Here is a 15192-nt window from a genome sequence, read left to right on the forward strand (position 1 = left end):
GGGGGGGGGTGGAGCTCTCTGTGGAAGAGGACTATCACATTTTAAATTACCTTGGCCAATTTATTATTTGATATAAGTACAAATGTTATTTTTTTACAGTACAGTACCTCAATATTAGATATGTAGCTTTCTGGGATGGAGGGGTGTAAAGTTGGCTCAAATGAATCACCTTGACTCACTTCCAACATCACATCAGTCAAAATGTGTTAGAAATGCAAAATTTAAAAGCAAATGAGTGATTAATGACTTTGTCCTCTTGTTCATTATGTTGTTTTTCTTTTTAGTTCAGTACTAGCAAGATTCTGAATTAATGATTTTATATCCTTTTCAGATTAAAGAGTTCAAATGGCTGCCATTCCCCCTACCTCCGCAATGTCGATTTATCTGTACAACCTGTCGCTCAGATTTGTCCTATCACGCCATGACGAGTCGCCGTGACATTGTTTCACGTCCTGTTCCGCTACTTAATACAGACAAACTGAGGACAAACTTCCTGGAAGAACATATGCAGCATCATTTCATGTACCTCAAACCTGTTGACTTTGAAAACATACATTCCTTGAAAGCATGCAACAATCTGCTCTATCTGAACATTCTCTGTAACGAGATGCAGACTTTTAATGTACACGTACATCTGACTCAGTACCTTGACGACGTTTACGACAATTGTACTTCACTGAGAGAATTGTGTGTTCAGTGTTTCCAACGCTGGACCAAGGACTACAGTTGGCAGAAAGAGAACTTGTACGGGGACTCAACAGAAATGGAACCAGAGCTAGGTATTATATTGTTATCTCCCTTTGTAGAAGTTTATTTTATTTTATTGATCTCCCTTAAAAGAAAAATCTCAAAAATCATCCCACATTTATTAGCCACCTAAGCTACCACCAACCAGGTCTATTTTAATTTGTCATGTATTTTAACTTTTTTACACTTTTCTCTTGATATAGCACCAAACCCCTTCATAATGCTTCCATTTTGATGAAATATGGTATAGATAGTACCTTGATAAAAATTGACAGTTTCTTCTTTTTGTTTCATGTGATTTGCTTTTTAGTTGTTCCAGAGAAAACGAAGGAAGGTAATGAGTTCGTAACAAGCAGATTGCAAGTGAAATTGCTTTAGATAATGCAGATTTTGTGGTTTTGAGATACAATGTACAAAAATTCATGCATGTTCTTCTTTGACGACTTTGAATTATGCACGGCTACCGTGTCTGATAGAGAAAAAAGAATGTATGCATTTTAACAATGTAGTTTGTTATTTGGTAGAGTGGAGCTAGAAGGGAATTGAAGTTCATGTAAAATCATTCACCCCTGAAGACACATTTGAGCTCTTCCAATTCAAAGGTTGGAATAGTTCATTATGAAATTTCAGGGGTGAATGAGTTCAGAGTTGAAAACTGGATGTTAAATTTTAATCTTGTTGTTGTTTAACGTGTTTGTTCAAATGCTTTGTGAATATTTCCTAATATTTTTCTACTAATACATGTATAACAAAAAAAGAGAAATTCTTTTTTTTGAATTGTAGGGCAAATTTTACGTTTTTTGTTCCGTAGTCAGAGATATTCTTTAATTACTTTTCTTATGAAGTTGAAGAATGTTTAATTACTGGTTCCTATATTCATTCAAGGTAAAGGGTACCGTCAAGCTAAAGTTGATTATTACCAATATCACTGTTGTAAAATATTTGTTGAGGTCCTTTTCAAACGAAATATTCCATAAAAAGCACATGTGGGTAATATTTTACAGAATTATAGTGGGTTGAAATTTGAATGTTTGAAAAAAGTAATTACGAAAACAAAAATCAGAGGGACTCGAACTGAGAACCTTTACAATTATTAGCCTTCACTTAACCAACGCGGCCATCCAGGAATTCCAAATGAATTGTACCAAAATGAATTCTAATTTATTGGTCGAAGAGTCAATGAAAGGGAAATAACTCTTAAACAGAAAAATCTTATTTTGGTATCGCTTTATGTTCTTCAAGGGAGATAACTTCAAGTCATAAAAAAAGTTTGAGTAGAACTCTTCTTCATGAATATAGCTGAGGCAGTGGTACCCTTTAACTTAAGGAAAAAATCAATATTAATTAGTAAATCAGAGTTCAAGTATTAAAATAACTCACCAGTTAATAAATATGTAAATCATAATTTATAAATATAAGGTTTGGGTTTTGATGGGATAATCCTGATGATTGAAGCTGACTAAAACAGACATTATTTTTTGGGTTGTTTGTAAATTTGAACACTACCAAGTATAAGTTGGGAATCTTTACAAATGTTTGGAAGATACACAAAGGTTTTCAAAATCATCCAAATACACCATCATTGCATCAGTGATTACAGCCCGAGCTATACGTAATCCCGCTACTTTGAATTTACAGTTGCTGTAAAACAACATTTAGTAACAAACGACTGCATGTCTAGAATGGTTTGCTAAGTAAGATTGCAGAATGTGCTAGAAAATAGAAACATTTAGTGTAGGCAAAACAATTTACATATGTATATTAATAACAATATAATGAATAAGAAATTTGGAATAATACCAGGTATAAAAGTAAAAAATTTACATGTTGAAAATATCTGTATTTTCAAAATTTGACTTTTCAAATTATTTGAGGTATGAAACATTTGTTGTTGACATTATTTCCATGTGCACGTATGATATGTTGCTGATTAATTAAAACAGAAATTAGCGAAACGTTTTAACACAAGACAAAAGCTTCAACATTAACTGGATATGTCAGACATTGCTACTGGAATAGTTGCTCAATGTACAATCTATTTACATTTTCAGCATCTATATCGACAGTAGAACTACAGTATCCAGCCTATTGATCGATATTAAATATTGTAACATGTTGTTAGTAAAACACACCAAATGACTATTTATGTTGTCAACATAACATTTATAAATAAGGTATAGTGGTATGCATGAAAACACCTCATCAATCATTCTGAGTTTCTGTGGTTGGAAGCACATATAGGTTCATCTTAACAAACAGACCTTACTGTCCAATGTGCTTTTAAAAATGTAAGTGTGACCTTGGTATTTGTTCTACAGAGTTTGAAGGCTGGGTTCCTGATGTCCTCCGACTCTTCGCTGTTTCCAAAATGGGTTTGACCGAGACCGATTTATTTGCTCTCCTCCAAAGAATTGGCTACACAGGAAGTCGCATTGTAAGGAAATTTGACTGGCTGCAATTCCGCACCTGTCTCGGAAATCTCCTTTACGAAGGTCCGGATGGGAGGCTCGTCTATGCCCATCAGCACTTCAAGGAAATTGTGGAATATTTGTTGCTCCGTAAGTATTTATATACTTGTATTTTCCTCTGTGTAACTGTTAACTCATCTTCAAGTTTCATTGGTTTTGAGTTTTTCTATTTATATATGCCGGTATTTGATTTGATTTTAATCTGATAATACTTTTACAAGAAATATGCTTTTTTAACAGATATTCTTTAATCTTTTAAAAAAAATTATTGTGGATTTTCAAATTAATATTTTGTTCAATACTTCCTTGCTTTTTTTTTTTTTTGCTAATTCCAACTGCATGGGGTTTAATGTCTGTTGCATTTTTTATCCCAAGATTTTATTTCTGTTTCCTGTTTAAGTTAGAGAAAGGTTACTATAGGTACATCTCCTATACAGACGCTTGGTTGCGCTGCTGTTTACGCCTGGTTAGCTTAACTGACAATTAATCACAAATGTTTTATCTTGTGTATTTAAAAAAATAATGAAAATCATAATTAAACCTTCATACTGTAGGGATCAAAATTGAACTTCCATAGACAAAATATACAAAAATAGTGGTTAGTTTTCAGATATTTGTTAAAAATATCATTTTGAAAATTTGTGTTAACTGGTTAAGCTGACCATACTTTAAACAACAAAACCCCAAGGGATAGAAAACAAATATTACAATATCAAGTATCAAAACTAGGTTACTAGAACATGCTCCAATAAAGCTTTGTAAGACTATAAATGGACAGACATATTTAAATGAAGATAGATCCTTTTCATAAAATTAATTGAGTGTAGACAGATTCATCATGCACAACACAAGTTTTTGACTAGATTGATATTCAGTCAAAGCGTGAACAACCCCATTGCCCCATACAGTTATCAATATAATAATTTAGTGTTCGCTATTCAGTCAACTGATCAATTTGGAATATTTGACTTATTAAAGATTGGCAAATATTCAACAGAGTCTATTTCGTTATGAGATTTTAATACACATACAGAATTTCTTGTAGAATTAAATTCCAGTTCTATATTATAAATCTGGTGTCTTGGCTCTAGACTTAATCTTCGGTGAAGCTTCTATTTAAAGGCAATTTAATCGTAATTCATTTCACGGATCGTTAGATTTAAATCGAGGCTCAGCCATTCATCTGGTAGGCTTGGTTTAAACAATTGTAATTTATTATAAGATATCTTCATTCATATATATCATCACAGGCCTTAGTCATGCTCCACTGTTGAAATTTGACCACATATATTCTATTAAAAAACACTAGTAAACAAAGTCACGGACATATAAAGCTGTCATTATCTGGCCATTAAAGTTGTCTCACGGAACAGCTTTTTGCCCATTACTTGATGAATATTTACACAATCTTACAAGACATATTTCACATTTCTATTGCTGGCAGATATGTCCATTGCATCTGCCATAATAATGTAAATGAGACAAGAAGTTTAAATAAATATGGAATTGGTTTTTTTCATGATTTTTTCTTTATCAGAACAATATTTTTTAAATTGTAGAAGGCATTGCTTTTCCGGAATTTTATTGAATTATGGTATAAGATGTTTTTTCCCATGTTAGATAGATGCACTCTTTTTTCAGCCAATTTTATTTCAATAAAATTTTATTGATAATTATTAAAATATTGAACAACTGACACATCTCTCGCCTGACCTACTAAAGGCATGTTTAAGGGACAAACAATGTAACTATATAAATTGCTAAGTAGAGAATGCAATCATGATCAGAACTGTGTTTTATTTACTATTTGGGTCAGTTATATTAGTATTTACAGTAGGGCCGTACAACATGGGTCAGTTATATAAGTATTTACGATAGGGCCATACAACATGGGTCAGTTATATTAATATTTACGACAGGGCCGTACAATATGGGTCAGTTATATTAGTATTTACGACAGGGCCATACAATATGTGTCAGTTAAATTAGTATTTACAGTAGGGCCATACAATATGGGTCAGTTACATTAGTATTTACGGTAGGGCCATACAATATGGGTCAGTTACATTAGTATTTACAGTAGGGCCATACAACATGGGTCAGTTATATAAGTATTTACGGTAGGGCCGACATACATACTGTTGAGGAATAATAAGTGTTTTCTGTGGATTACACAATACTGGATTACGTAATCACCTTGAACTCTGACCTTGTCACCACAGTTGTGCTGAAGGATGTTTACTAGCTGTATATATCAGCAGCGCTAATTGTCTCTTACATGTGGTTCTAGTTACCTCCCCTTAGACATTAGACTATCATATGGTTCTAGTTACCTCCCCTTAGACATGAGACTACCATATGGTTCTAGTTACTTCCCCTTAGACATCATATTAGTCAGAATGCTGTTATGAAGAAGGTGTTACAACGTTATAGGCTAGTACAAAAAGGTTACTACATACCATATTTATGCTGCTGTCATTCAGTAAGTGTAGTGACCAAATAATAAAATATATCGTAGTCTTGATCATCTAAATTATCTCCCCTTGTATGAATCCCCCTCATCCATATTTTAGTGTCACATTCTTCACTTTTTTACTCTTTCCCAACAGGTACAGAACAAAATAATGACGTTACTTTTTTGTTTTTTGTCTATTCATAAAAGGGTTTTAAACTGTGTTTATGAACTTATTTTTCTTACTTATAAATATGTGTTTGTACAATGCATGTCACTCTGATTAAAATATTAATTTGCATGTATGTGTTTTAATAAACATATTTGCTATGCAAGAAAACACTAATTTGCATGTCTGGTAATAGTTTTGATAAACATGTATGATTTATTTAGGTCGAGCAAAAAGGAAGAAAAGCAAACGGATCCAACGATTACAGTATAATATTAGTATGTTTGTCACAAGCGTCTTTAATGTACACCACTGAGATTGGCTGTAACCTGCTGCAACACGACTCAGTGTGGCTGTAAAATAATGGCTGTACTCCTGTAACCTGCCTGTGTGCTGTATCTCAAGTAGACCTGATGATAGCTCACAGATCAATTAGCAATTTACAATTTGAAGACATTGAAAATTATTCTGAAATCCTTTCTCTGTAAAGAAAATATTTTCTTTTGGATTAATAATTTAAGATGCCATTGCAAAACCATCTGAAATTTATAGCTTTATGAAAAAGGCAATTGGACAAATTTTAAATTATTTTTAAAGATTATTATTGTACAAAAAAAATCTTCTAGAAAGAATTATAAGAAAAATTGAAAACCAAGGTGAAATTGTTAAATTGGTTTATGATACTTGTTGCAAAGGAATTATCTCCCTTTACCTCTAATGTTGACGTGAGCTAACAACAGGTATACACAAACTGAATCTTAATTCTCTTGTATCGACTCCACCATTGTTTGATTATTTTGTGTGAGCAGCAAGCCAGTCAATCAGAATGTCCTTTATGATTGCAAGCACACATAGACATTTGTGAAGATTCTAGCTTTCACTATAGGCGATTTAATAAACTAATAAATTATCTCCCTTTGGTGTCAATTTACTAGAAAGACTAAGTGGAATAGAATTACTGATGTTCATATATTTTGTAATAATTTTCATGTTTTTTTCATGGCAAATACATCTAGCATTTCAAATATTTTTGAATCTAGTGTAAATTTTATGATAGGGATTTGTTATAGATTGATATATCTTATAAATCAAATTGAACAGATCACTGATATTATGTTATAAACGTAACAGTGGAACCCCTTTAGTCTGATATTTTTGGTTATTATTACCAATAAGTCTTACCAATCCATAATCACATTAGCATCCTTATGTGAGGGTACACAGTAGAAAATGAGGCATATCAAAAGAGACGTTGAAATAAAATGAAACTGCTTGTGGTAAATGAATTGGAAAGGAAAAGATAAAGATACCAAGCATTGCAATCGCTACAGGAAATATATTGTCCTTCCTCATTGTCCTTTGGCAAAGAAAATCATGTATCCACTGAGTGCTCCACATAAGTTACCTGATATGATCATAAAGTGCAATACAACAGGTCAATTCCTATCTCTGAACCTCCTGATTCATACTGATGCCTGACTATGGATTATTAAGGTGTTTTGTCTTTGTTGTAAAGCAACACCCAATACTAATATAGCAAATAAGTAGATTGATTGGACTTGTGCTGCTGTCCAAATACAGTATTCAGGATAAGTATATCTGGTGGCTGACATCTAAATTACTATTACTGGGCAGTGGATTTTTTATTCTACATGAAAATTTGACAGGTACCCGGTACTTGGAAAATTCCACATTTTTTCTCTCCCCCCCCCCCCCCCCCCCCAGCATTAGCTTGTAAAGGGGTAATAATGGTGTCCTCATTCTTCCCAAAAATTCTACGGTATAATATAACATATTATGGTGTATTCATTTTACCAATATTCAATATACATGTATTAATTTCTAACACATTATTCTTACAGATATTATCCATTTATATCTCAATAAAATACATCACTAACTTGAACTACTGGGTCACATATATATCAGCTTTTCTAACATGCACGGGGTCTGTCCCACAGTATAGATATATTAGCATGTTAATAATCCTCCTGAATTCACAGGTGAAGAATTATTTGCCTAAAGGTGTACAATTGAATGAAAATAAAAACAATTATCATATTTTTTTTTATAAGAAAGGAATTCGCTACAAAAATATGATGGTGGACGGAACTGTAGTTATAAATCTACAATGGTCGTAATGCTTGATTATTTTTAGATGACACGACTACTACTTTAGAAATGTTTATGAGTTTTAGTTGAAGATTTAACTGATGATTTGGTTGGTGTTAATTTTCTAGCTAGAAAGTGTGTTAGAAATAGGTAGTATGTTTTTTTTTCATCTGAATGAATATTACCGTATTTGACCTAATAACTGCACTGTACGCTTACAAAAAACATGTCCGCATGTGATCAACATGGCTGAAACCAGACCCCCAAAACGTGCTTATGGTTGCCACCTTGTCCATACACAAGTGAGTCATGTATGTGTGAGAGTTTTTCCTGTTCAGATGCTAACTGATTATATTGCTATAAAGTGACAATGCTGCAGGAATGGTCCAAAACGATCATGACCAACAACATTATCGATGAATAACAATGGCCAATGGCACAGGCTCAAGCGGTGATAAAAGTTTTTACAGAGTGACAGAAGAACAGAATCAGAAACAACAACAAGTTCTTTTTTAATTGAATAATGGAACCCATATTGACATGTCAGATTTGAAACAGACAGATCTGTTGGATGATTATGTGAACGATAATGAAAACAATCGTGTTTTAGATCAGTTGGATTTGAAATATGCAATCTTTCAAAGGATGAATCAGATAACTTATAGGAGACATTTGGTCTTATTTTGAATCAGAAAATAATGGTAGACCACTGGCTTATATTGCCTAGTTAAACGTAAACACTAAAGGGCAAAATAAGGAAGAAGATTATATTGGCAGATCAATGAAGTAAGCAACATTTTTACAAGTTTGAATTAAGCTCACCCATCCTCTTTCCCAGAAAAAAGGTTGGGTAGCGCTTAAAGGGGCATGTGCACTTATTAAGTCGAATACGGTAATTACAAAATAGCAGGGCCAAGTTTTTCAGAGTATGATTATAATAATGAGTCACTAATGCCAATTTACAAAATGGAATATTTGAGAAATATCTCAAATATATAGATACTTCTGTCAGTTTTTTTTTATCTTTAGGTAATGAATTTGAATCCATATACTGTGTATATTTAGTTTTTATATTTTGAAAAATGCAAGATGAAAGATTCACCTTAAATTATCATTAATCTTAAGGGATTTCGGAAAACTAGGCCTAAAATTAAGGTGAAAATGATTCTAATATTGTCTCATTATTGATCATTTCCTGTTGGAATGTTTGAAAATGAATCTTTTTCTAAGTACATTGTAACCTGTATTCAGAGACCACCCTCAGGAATTCCTGAAAGTGGTGTCTTAAAGCAGGTCACAGGTTGCTTAATACAGTTACGTTTCACAATGAGATCATATCATTGGGGAATAAGTAGGATATATGTACAACGGATATGATGTTAAAGCTGTACTCATAAATGTGATGTTTACTAAATCCATATGTAAATATGCACGATTGCTAACACATCAACACACTATGATATACATGTACCATGTTTTAATATTGTTTATGTAAAAGTTTCCACTCCACAAATGGGTTAGAGAGTCCCCAGCCTCAGGTCTGCGGTGAGGTCTCCAGCACTCACCAGCTGTTAAATCTCAGTATGTTGATCAGCCTCAGGTCTGCGGTAAGGTCTCCAGCACTCACCAGCTGTTAAATCTCAGTATGTTGATCAGTGTTGGGTCCGAATCTCTGTGTCGGATGTATCATGTGTCAGACCTTTGAACAGAGACTAAAACACATGTATAGAAAAAAATGTGCAGCTCTGTCTGCATGCATCCTTAGCTACCATTTTATCTGTGAATATGTCTTCTATCAATTTCTCTATTTAATATATTAGATGAAAGTTAGAATGTTTCAACAGAGCATATAAATCCAATTGCTTACCTGAATTCATGTGAATTTCTGTTTTGTTCTATGTTTATTTGTTAATCCCTATTTACCATACAGGAAGTGTAATTTAATTCAAATGTTCAGTCTATGGGGTCAGTGTTCATTTCACCCTTCACCTTATTGCTATGTTTATAATGTTGTGTACTAATTTTGGCTCTTGTGATAAATTCGCCCTCATTACCGAGGACAAAAGGGGGGAAAGTTCAACTGCGGTGAAAATTTCGTGGTACATGTATACAGTAAATCTGGTCACCTAATATTACCTTGAAACCTCTAGTTAGATCATTTATTTGAACCTTGACCTTTCAGTCTCACCATTTTTTACCATAGAAGTATTGACTTTTGAAATGAGCCGAATTTAATCGCATTTGCATTTTGCTCAATCTTATCTATGGTATTGTACACAATTAGTATGGTGATTTTAAGAACGTACCAATGTGTTTCAAAAATTGTCACACTGTTTCTACTCCTTAAAAATCTTTTGAAATGCTGGTAAGGTTAACCTTTGACCTCTGAATGCACAATGTCAGAGATTATTTTGTTGATGCTACAACTTATGTCTTTTATTTAATGTCTTTTATTTATGGCACTGTACAGATTCGTTCAAGTCTGGCGGCTCTGAAGTGACCGCCCACGATGCAGCCAACAGAGAATGGAAGGGAGAGAAACAGAAATTCCATAACCACATGACAAAGTACTTAAAACAACTACCGTTCTCTGATGCCATCCTTCTGGGGTTGCCATACCAACTGGTGATGGCTGGGGACTTCGAGGCGCTGGCCAAGGTCCTCACTGATCCTGTGTGGGTTTTTTATTTAGAGTTTTGGTGTTAATTTAAGATACTTTTAATCAGGATATCGTAGACGTGGTTATATTTTGGTTTATTTTGCACTTACTCTGGAAGTGCCAATGTGTTTAGCTCGTATTATCAGGATAGACCAAATACTTACTGTATTTATATGGCAATAAGTCAATGCCTGGTGATAAGCCCACCCATGTCAAATACAAGTCAGTAGAAATACCAACAATTCCTACAACAAGCCCAACCCTTCTTTAAATTAGAGTTTCTATGTTGCCCCCCAGGGCTAATTGTATGATAACTGTATTGTTATTCTGTACTAGAGTGTAGTATCGTAAACTCACTGTGCGCAAAACATAAAGAGTGATAGTGCTTATTGGTTGAGATGTAATGTGTAATTATTAATGTGTTAAATTTAAATTTTAGAATGATAGATGGTTTCCTGAATGAAGAGAGACAATGTCCATCAAACAAACTTGACCTTGCCTATTACTGGTCAGTTTTGGCTGGTCAAGGCATCGACATAGCGTCCACCTACACACAGCTACTGACTAGTCTGGGCATACTGGACAACCAGTCAGAGGTAAAACATTATAGCGGGAAGTGACTACAGTTTCTCTCCATAGCAGAATATTTTTCCTTAGCTAAACTTTGGTTTCTTTCTATAAAGCAAAATCACTGTAAAATTCCTATTTTTGCATGTGATTTATTTCAGGAGCTTTTCTTGTTGATTTTGTTTGAAATAATTGAATTTATGATTGAGAGTATGCTTTTTCGATATTGACAATAAGTATCTATAGAATTAGTTTTCTTAAATCATATGTCAGATTATTAAGACCTTGTGAAATTGATCCATGCAAGGGGAGATAATCAAAGTCATGCAGTTTACACATAGCTGGTTGTATGAGGTTAGCCTTTGAACAAATCAAGGGAGCTAATACAAATATTGCTAAGTGATTTTTTTTCTTCTTGACAGGATGGCAACGATACTGTCTTATTTAGTGAGAATGGGGACGCTGTGTCCGTATCTACACTGGGCGAGAATGGAGAGGTGTTCAAACCACACGTCTTCACCAACGTACCTCGAATCGTCACATCATCACCGCATGATCAGCGCACACTGTCAGTGATAGAAGAGACGTCTAGTGTCACCGACAGTTTCAGGGTTAGTTAATTTATTACTCATCCTTTGTCATCGACAGCTGAAGGGTCAATAGAAATTCTGTTCTGACCAAATTAAAATTAATTTGGGTCTACTATTTCAACCATATTATGTGATACAATTTTTTTTATGAAATAATTGTATCTCAGTTTTCATAATTATGAAAGAATAATAAAATCTTCCCCTACCTTGAGGGTGTGACAGAGAAATCTCCAACCCGAGGATGATGTTTTTTCGTTGTCTAATCCGAGGCTCTGCCGAGGGGTAGACAACCAAAAAAATCACCCCGTGGGTTTGCGAATATCTGTTATGTTATTTTTTCTTTTCAATTGTTTTACTTCATGTAAGGAACCTTATAATTATTCAATGTTTTTCTTCGTGTAACTCAGTTTTGCTAAGTAAGTACAATTTCTTTTAATTATCATTTAGGATGATAGAAATGTAGAAAAGTTATGGTGAGACCAAGTCCTTTAATCAATCTGACTAATATGGAATGTGTTTTGATTTCCTTTATAACCAACAGTATGGAGAGGATGGAGAGGATGAACTGCCAAAAATCACGATATCAGAGACACAGAACGGGATAGACACGATCTTCTTAACGGAGTCTAAAACAAGTATTACTTCAGGTAAATTTAAAACAAGCAAAGGCATTTTAGGACTCGCACAACTAAATCATTTACTATATGTTTTATTACTAAGCTTTTGAGCAAATTGCGTTAATATTTGAAGTTCAACACTAGTGACAACTGTCTAGATTCACAGATACATACCTGACAAAGGCTGCAAAAGGGTATTTTTGGTGAGTTTAGTGGCATATAAGAGCGCTACAGGCATCTGCTTTTGAAGTTTTCAGGCCAAACCGGTTAAGTGAGACAGGAACACCCTGACATTTGACCCCATAGCAATCTGCCATCACATTTTAATATCTACTAAAACTATACATTTTTCTAAAGTTCATTATCTGTAGATTTCTTTCAATGTAAAATATGTCAACAATTACCTATTTAAATTACTCAGAGGCACTGTATTAAACCGGAACAAATTTTAGGTAGGGATTACAATCGTATGAAAAACCTGCTGATTGTCTGATTTAATTGTGCGAGACCTTTTAGGTAAAGGCAAAACTAGCAAAGGCATTTTAGGTAAAGAAAAAACAATACAGGCATAGTCATCTCGTGCGAGTCCACTGGCAGAGACATTTAAGGTAAAAGAAAAACAGCATTCCTATGTTTTACAAAAACATTCCCATTGATAGTGTCTTCTAGGATCACACTACTCTGCTGTGTACCAATTCACAACTAGACACAGCCAAAGGATACGCCAGTTACCTGGTAATGGTGAAAGATTGGAGATAGATATTGTAATAATGACGTGAATGCTGAATATTTGTGAAAACATGCTAAACTACACTTCTAGCACAGTTATCTCCCTTCGACCTTTACAGGTTCTATTGTTATCAGAATTATTTTTGACTCTTATTTCAAACATCACTAAGTACATAGTTTTTTTAACTCACCTGGCCCAAAGGGTCAAGTGAGCTTATGCTGTGGTGCGGCGGCCGTCATCTGTCTGTCGGCCGTCATCTGTCTGTCGGCCGTCCAGGTGCGTAGCTGGTTCTTTTGGATGTGCATACAGAAAGTCACACCTTCGGTGAATGCGAGCGCCAAAGGCGCGAAGCCATTCTAGGCGGGTACGGGGGCATGCCCCCCCCCCCCCCCCCCCTGATTTTTTTTAGATATAGAAGCTCTGTCGTGCCATCTTGTGGCTTTTTAGAATTTATTTTACAGACAACTTTTTTTGGTTGATTCATCACTTTATTATTGGAAAGCATCGCAAAAATTCAAATGTATTTCAAATGCGAAAGACAGCTCTCCTTTTTTTCTCCGACAAAATGTGTCAAGTGTTGGAATTACCCGAAAATATCTCTTTCCTGATGAATTTAGATTAACTAGATATTTAAAATGTCCGAGCCAATATGAACAGTTTAATTTCAGATTTTTTGCCCTTGTGTTCCCCAAACCCTTTTTATATCATCAACATTTCTCAGAACATAAGATGACGGTAGCTCTTATATCGATGTTTAGATATATATACATATATATCCAGTAGCTCTACTGAAGATTGGCCTAGGACTACTCTGAAAAACATACTTTATCAGTTCATGACAGGGGCAAATGAAGGACAGGCCTATATAATGTCACAGATTAGCAAAAGCTACATGTACATGGCTTTTTTCTGACTTTTGAGGCTTTGCCTTTTTCATATTACATTTGCAGGCGAAGTGAATGTAAAACTCAGATGGATCCTTTACGCTCATATATCCGCCCTAAAACCTATAACAATAATGCTAGTAACAAATCAATCTACAATTGTTATTCGGAAGACCTTTAATTGGTGAAAAAAATTACACAAAATTACATCCATTCCTGAAAAACAAACTTAGTTGTATTTCATTACAATCGCTTGTTAAAATGTTGACGTGTATGGAACTTGAACACGTGAGCTTTTTCCCATCTTTTTGACAGGATATCGATATCCACCTTCACTTTAGTGAAACGAATATCGGCCTCACTTGTATTCCCGATATCACGGGTAACAACAGTCAGACTCAGGGGGGGGGGACCCAGGAATTAATTTTGGGTGTTGCCCAAAATTTTTGACTCAGAAGACTCAAAAAAACTAATAAATTATAATTGTCATGTCGGTTGTACATGTATACTACTTTCTGGCACCAAACAATATATAGAACTTCATTTTTTCTGAGATTGTGACAATTATAATTTCCCTGCCAAGCAGAGCGTGGCAAATTCTTTTTTCTTAAGATGTAATACTAAACTTGTTCAAGCACTCTCTCTGAAACAATGGTAAAAATGTAGGTTTTTGGTTAAAATGTTGATGTTTGTGTCATATGCATGTTGTTTAGGCAAGGATTTTGGCAATTAAATATTGATTTAGTTTGTCATAAAAATGAATTATGATTTGACTGTTTGTCTTTTATTGTGAATTGTGTATGCATGCATATGTACAGNAAATCCCATATGAAAAATGAAAAAGAGAAAAATCTTCAAAAACCTAAGTCCAGATTATTTTTGGACACAGAAAAAAGGGTGTTGCCCGGGCAACTAGGGCAACACCCCTGGGTCCACCACTGAGACTGATCAGAACTGTGTTCGGTCCGGCATTACTAGGCCCTAATACTAATAACATTTTTAGACTCGTCGATGCCTAAGTTAATGTCGCAAGAGGATGTTGTTTCATGTGAACCTACAGCTGCTTGGAAGATGTCATGTATCAACTTGTTCTTCAAAGATGATGCAGGGTTTTCGTTGGATTTGCAGCCATGCATGTTTCCGATGTTGACAATTTTAAAAATACTAATTATAAAATCGGCACCAGGTACCCTTGGT

At 34.4% G+C, this 15192-nt stretch overlaps 1 protein-coding gene across 3 annotated transcripts in view; it reads left to right on the forward strand.

Moving 5' to 3' along the window:
* Positions 1–15192, forward strand: part of LOC110461680 — a 57309-nt gene that overhangs the window by 19410 nt on the left and 22707 nt on the right. Inside the window, exons 6-13 of one of the 3 annotated variants that reach the window (XM_021515276.1) lie at positions 332–779; positions 1058–1081; positions 3066–3305; positions 6061–6114; positions 10419–10623; positions 11047–11203; positions 11597–11785; positions 12306–12411. In XM_021515276.1, the coding sequence (XP_021370951.1) occupies positions 332–779; positions 1058–1081; positions 3066–3305; positions 6061–6114; positions 10419–10623; positions 11047–11203; positions 11597–11785; positions 12306–12411 (1423 nt within the window). The remainder of the gene's footprint in view (positions 1–331; positions 780–1057; positions 1082–3065; positions 3306–6060; positions 6115–10418; positions 10624–11046; positions 11204–11596; positions 11786–12305; positions 12412–15192) is intronic. The other 2 variants (XM_021515278.1, XM_021515277.1) reach the window with 2 other exon arrangements.

The sequence above is a fragment of the Mizuhopecten yessoensis genome, unplaced genomic scaffold (assembly GCF_002113885.1).
Source record: "Mizuhopecten yessoensis strain PY_sf001 unplaced genomic scaffold, ASM211388v2 scaffold10651, whole genome shotgun sequence".
Lineage (NCBI taxonomy): Eukaryota > Metazoa > Mollusca > Bivalvia > Pectinida > Pectinidae > Mizuhopecten > Mizuhopecten yessoensis.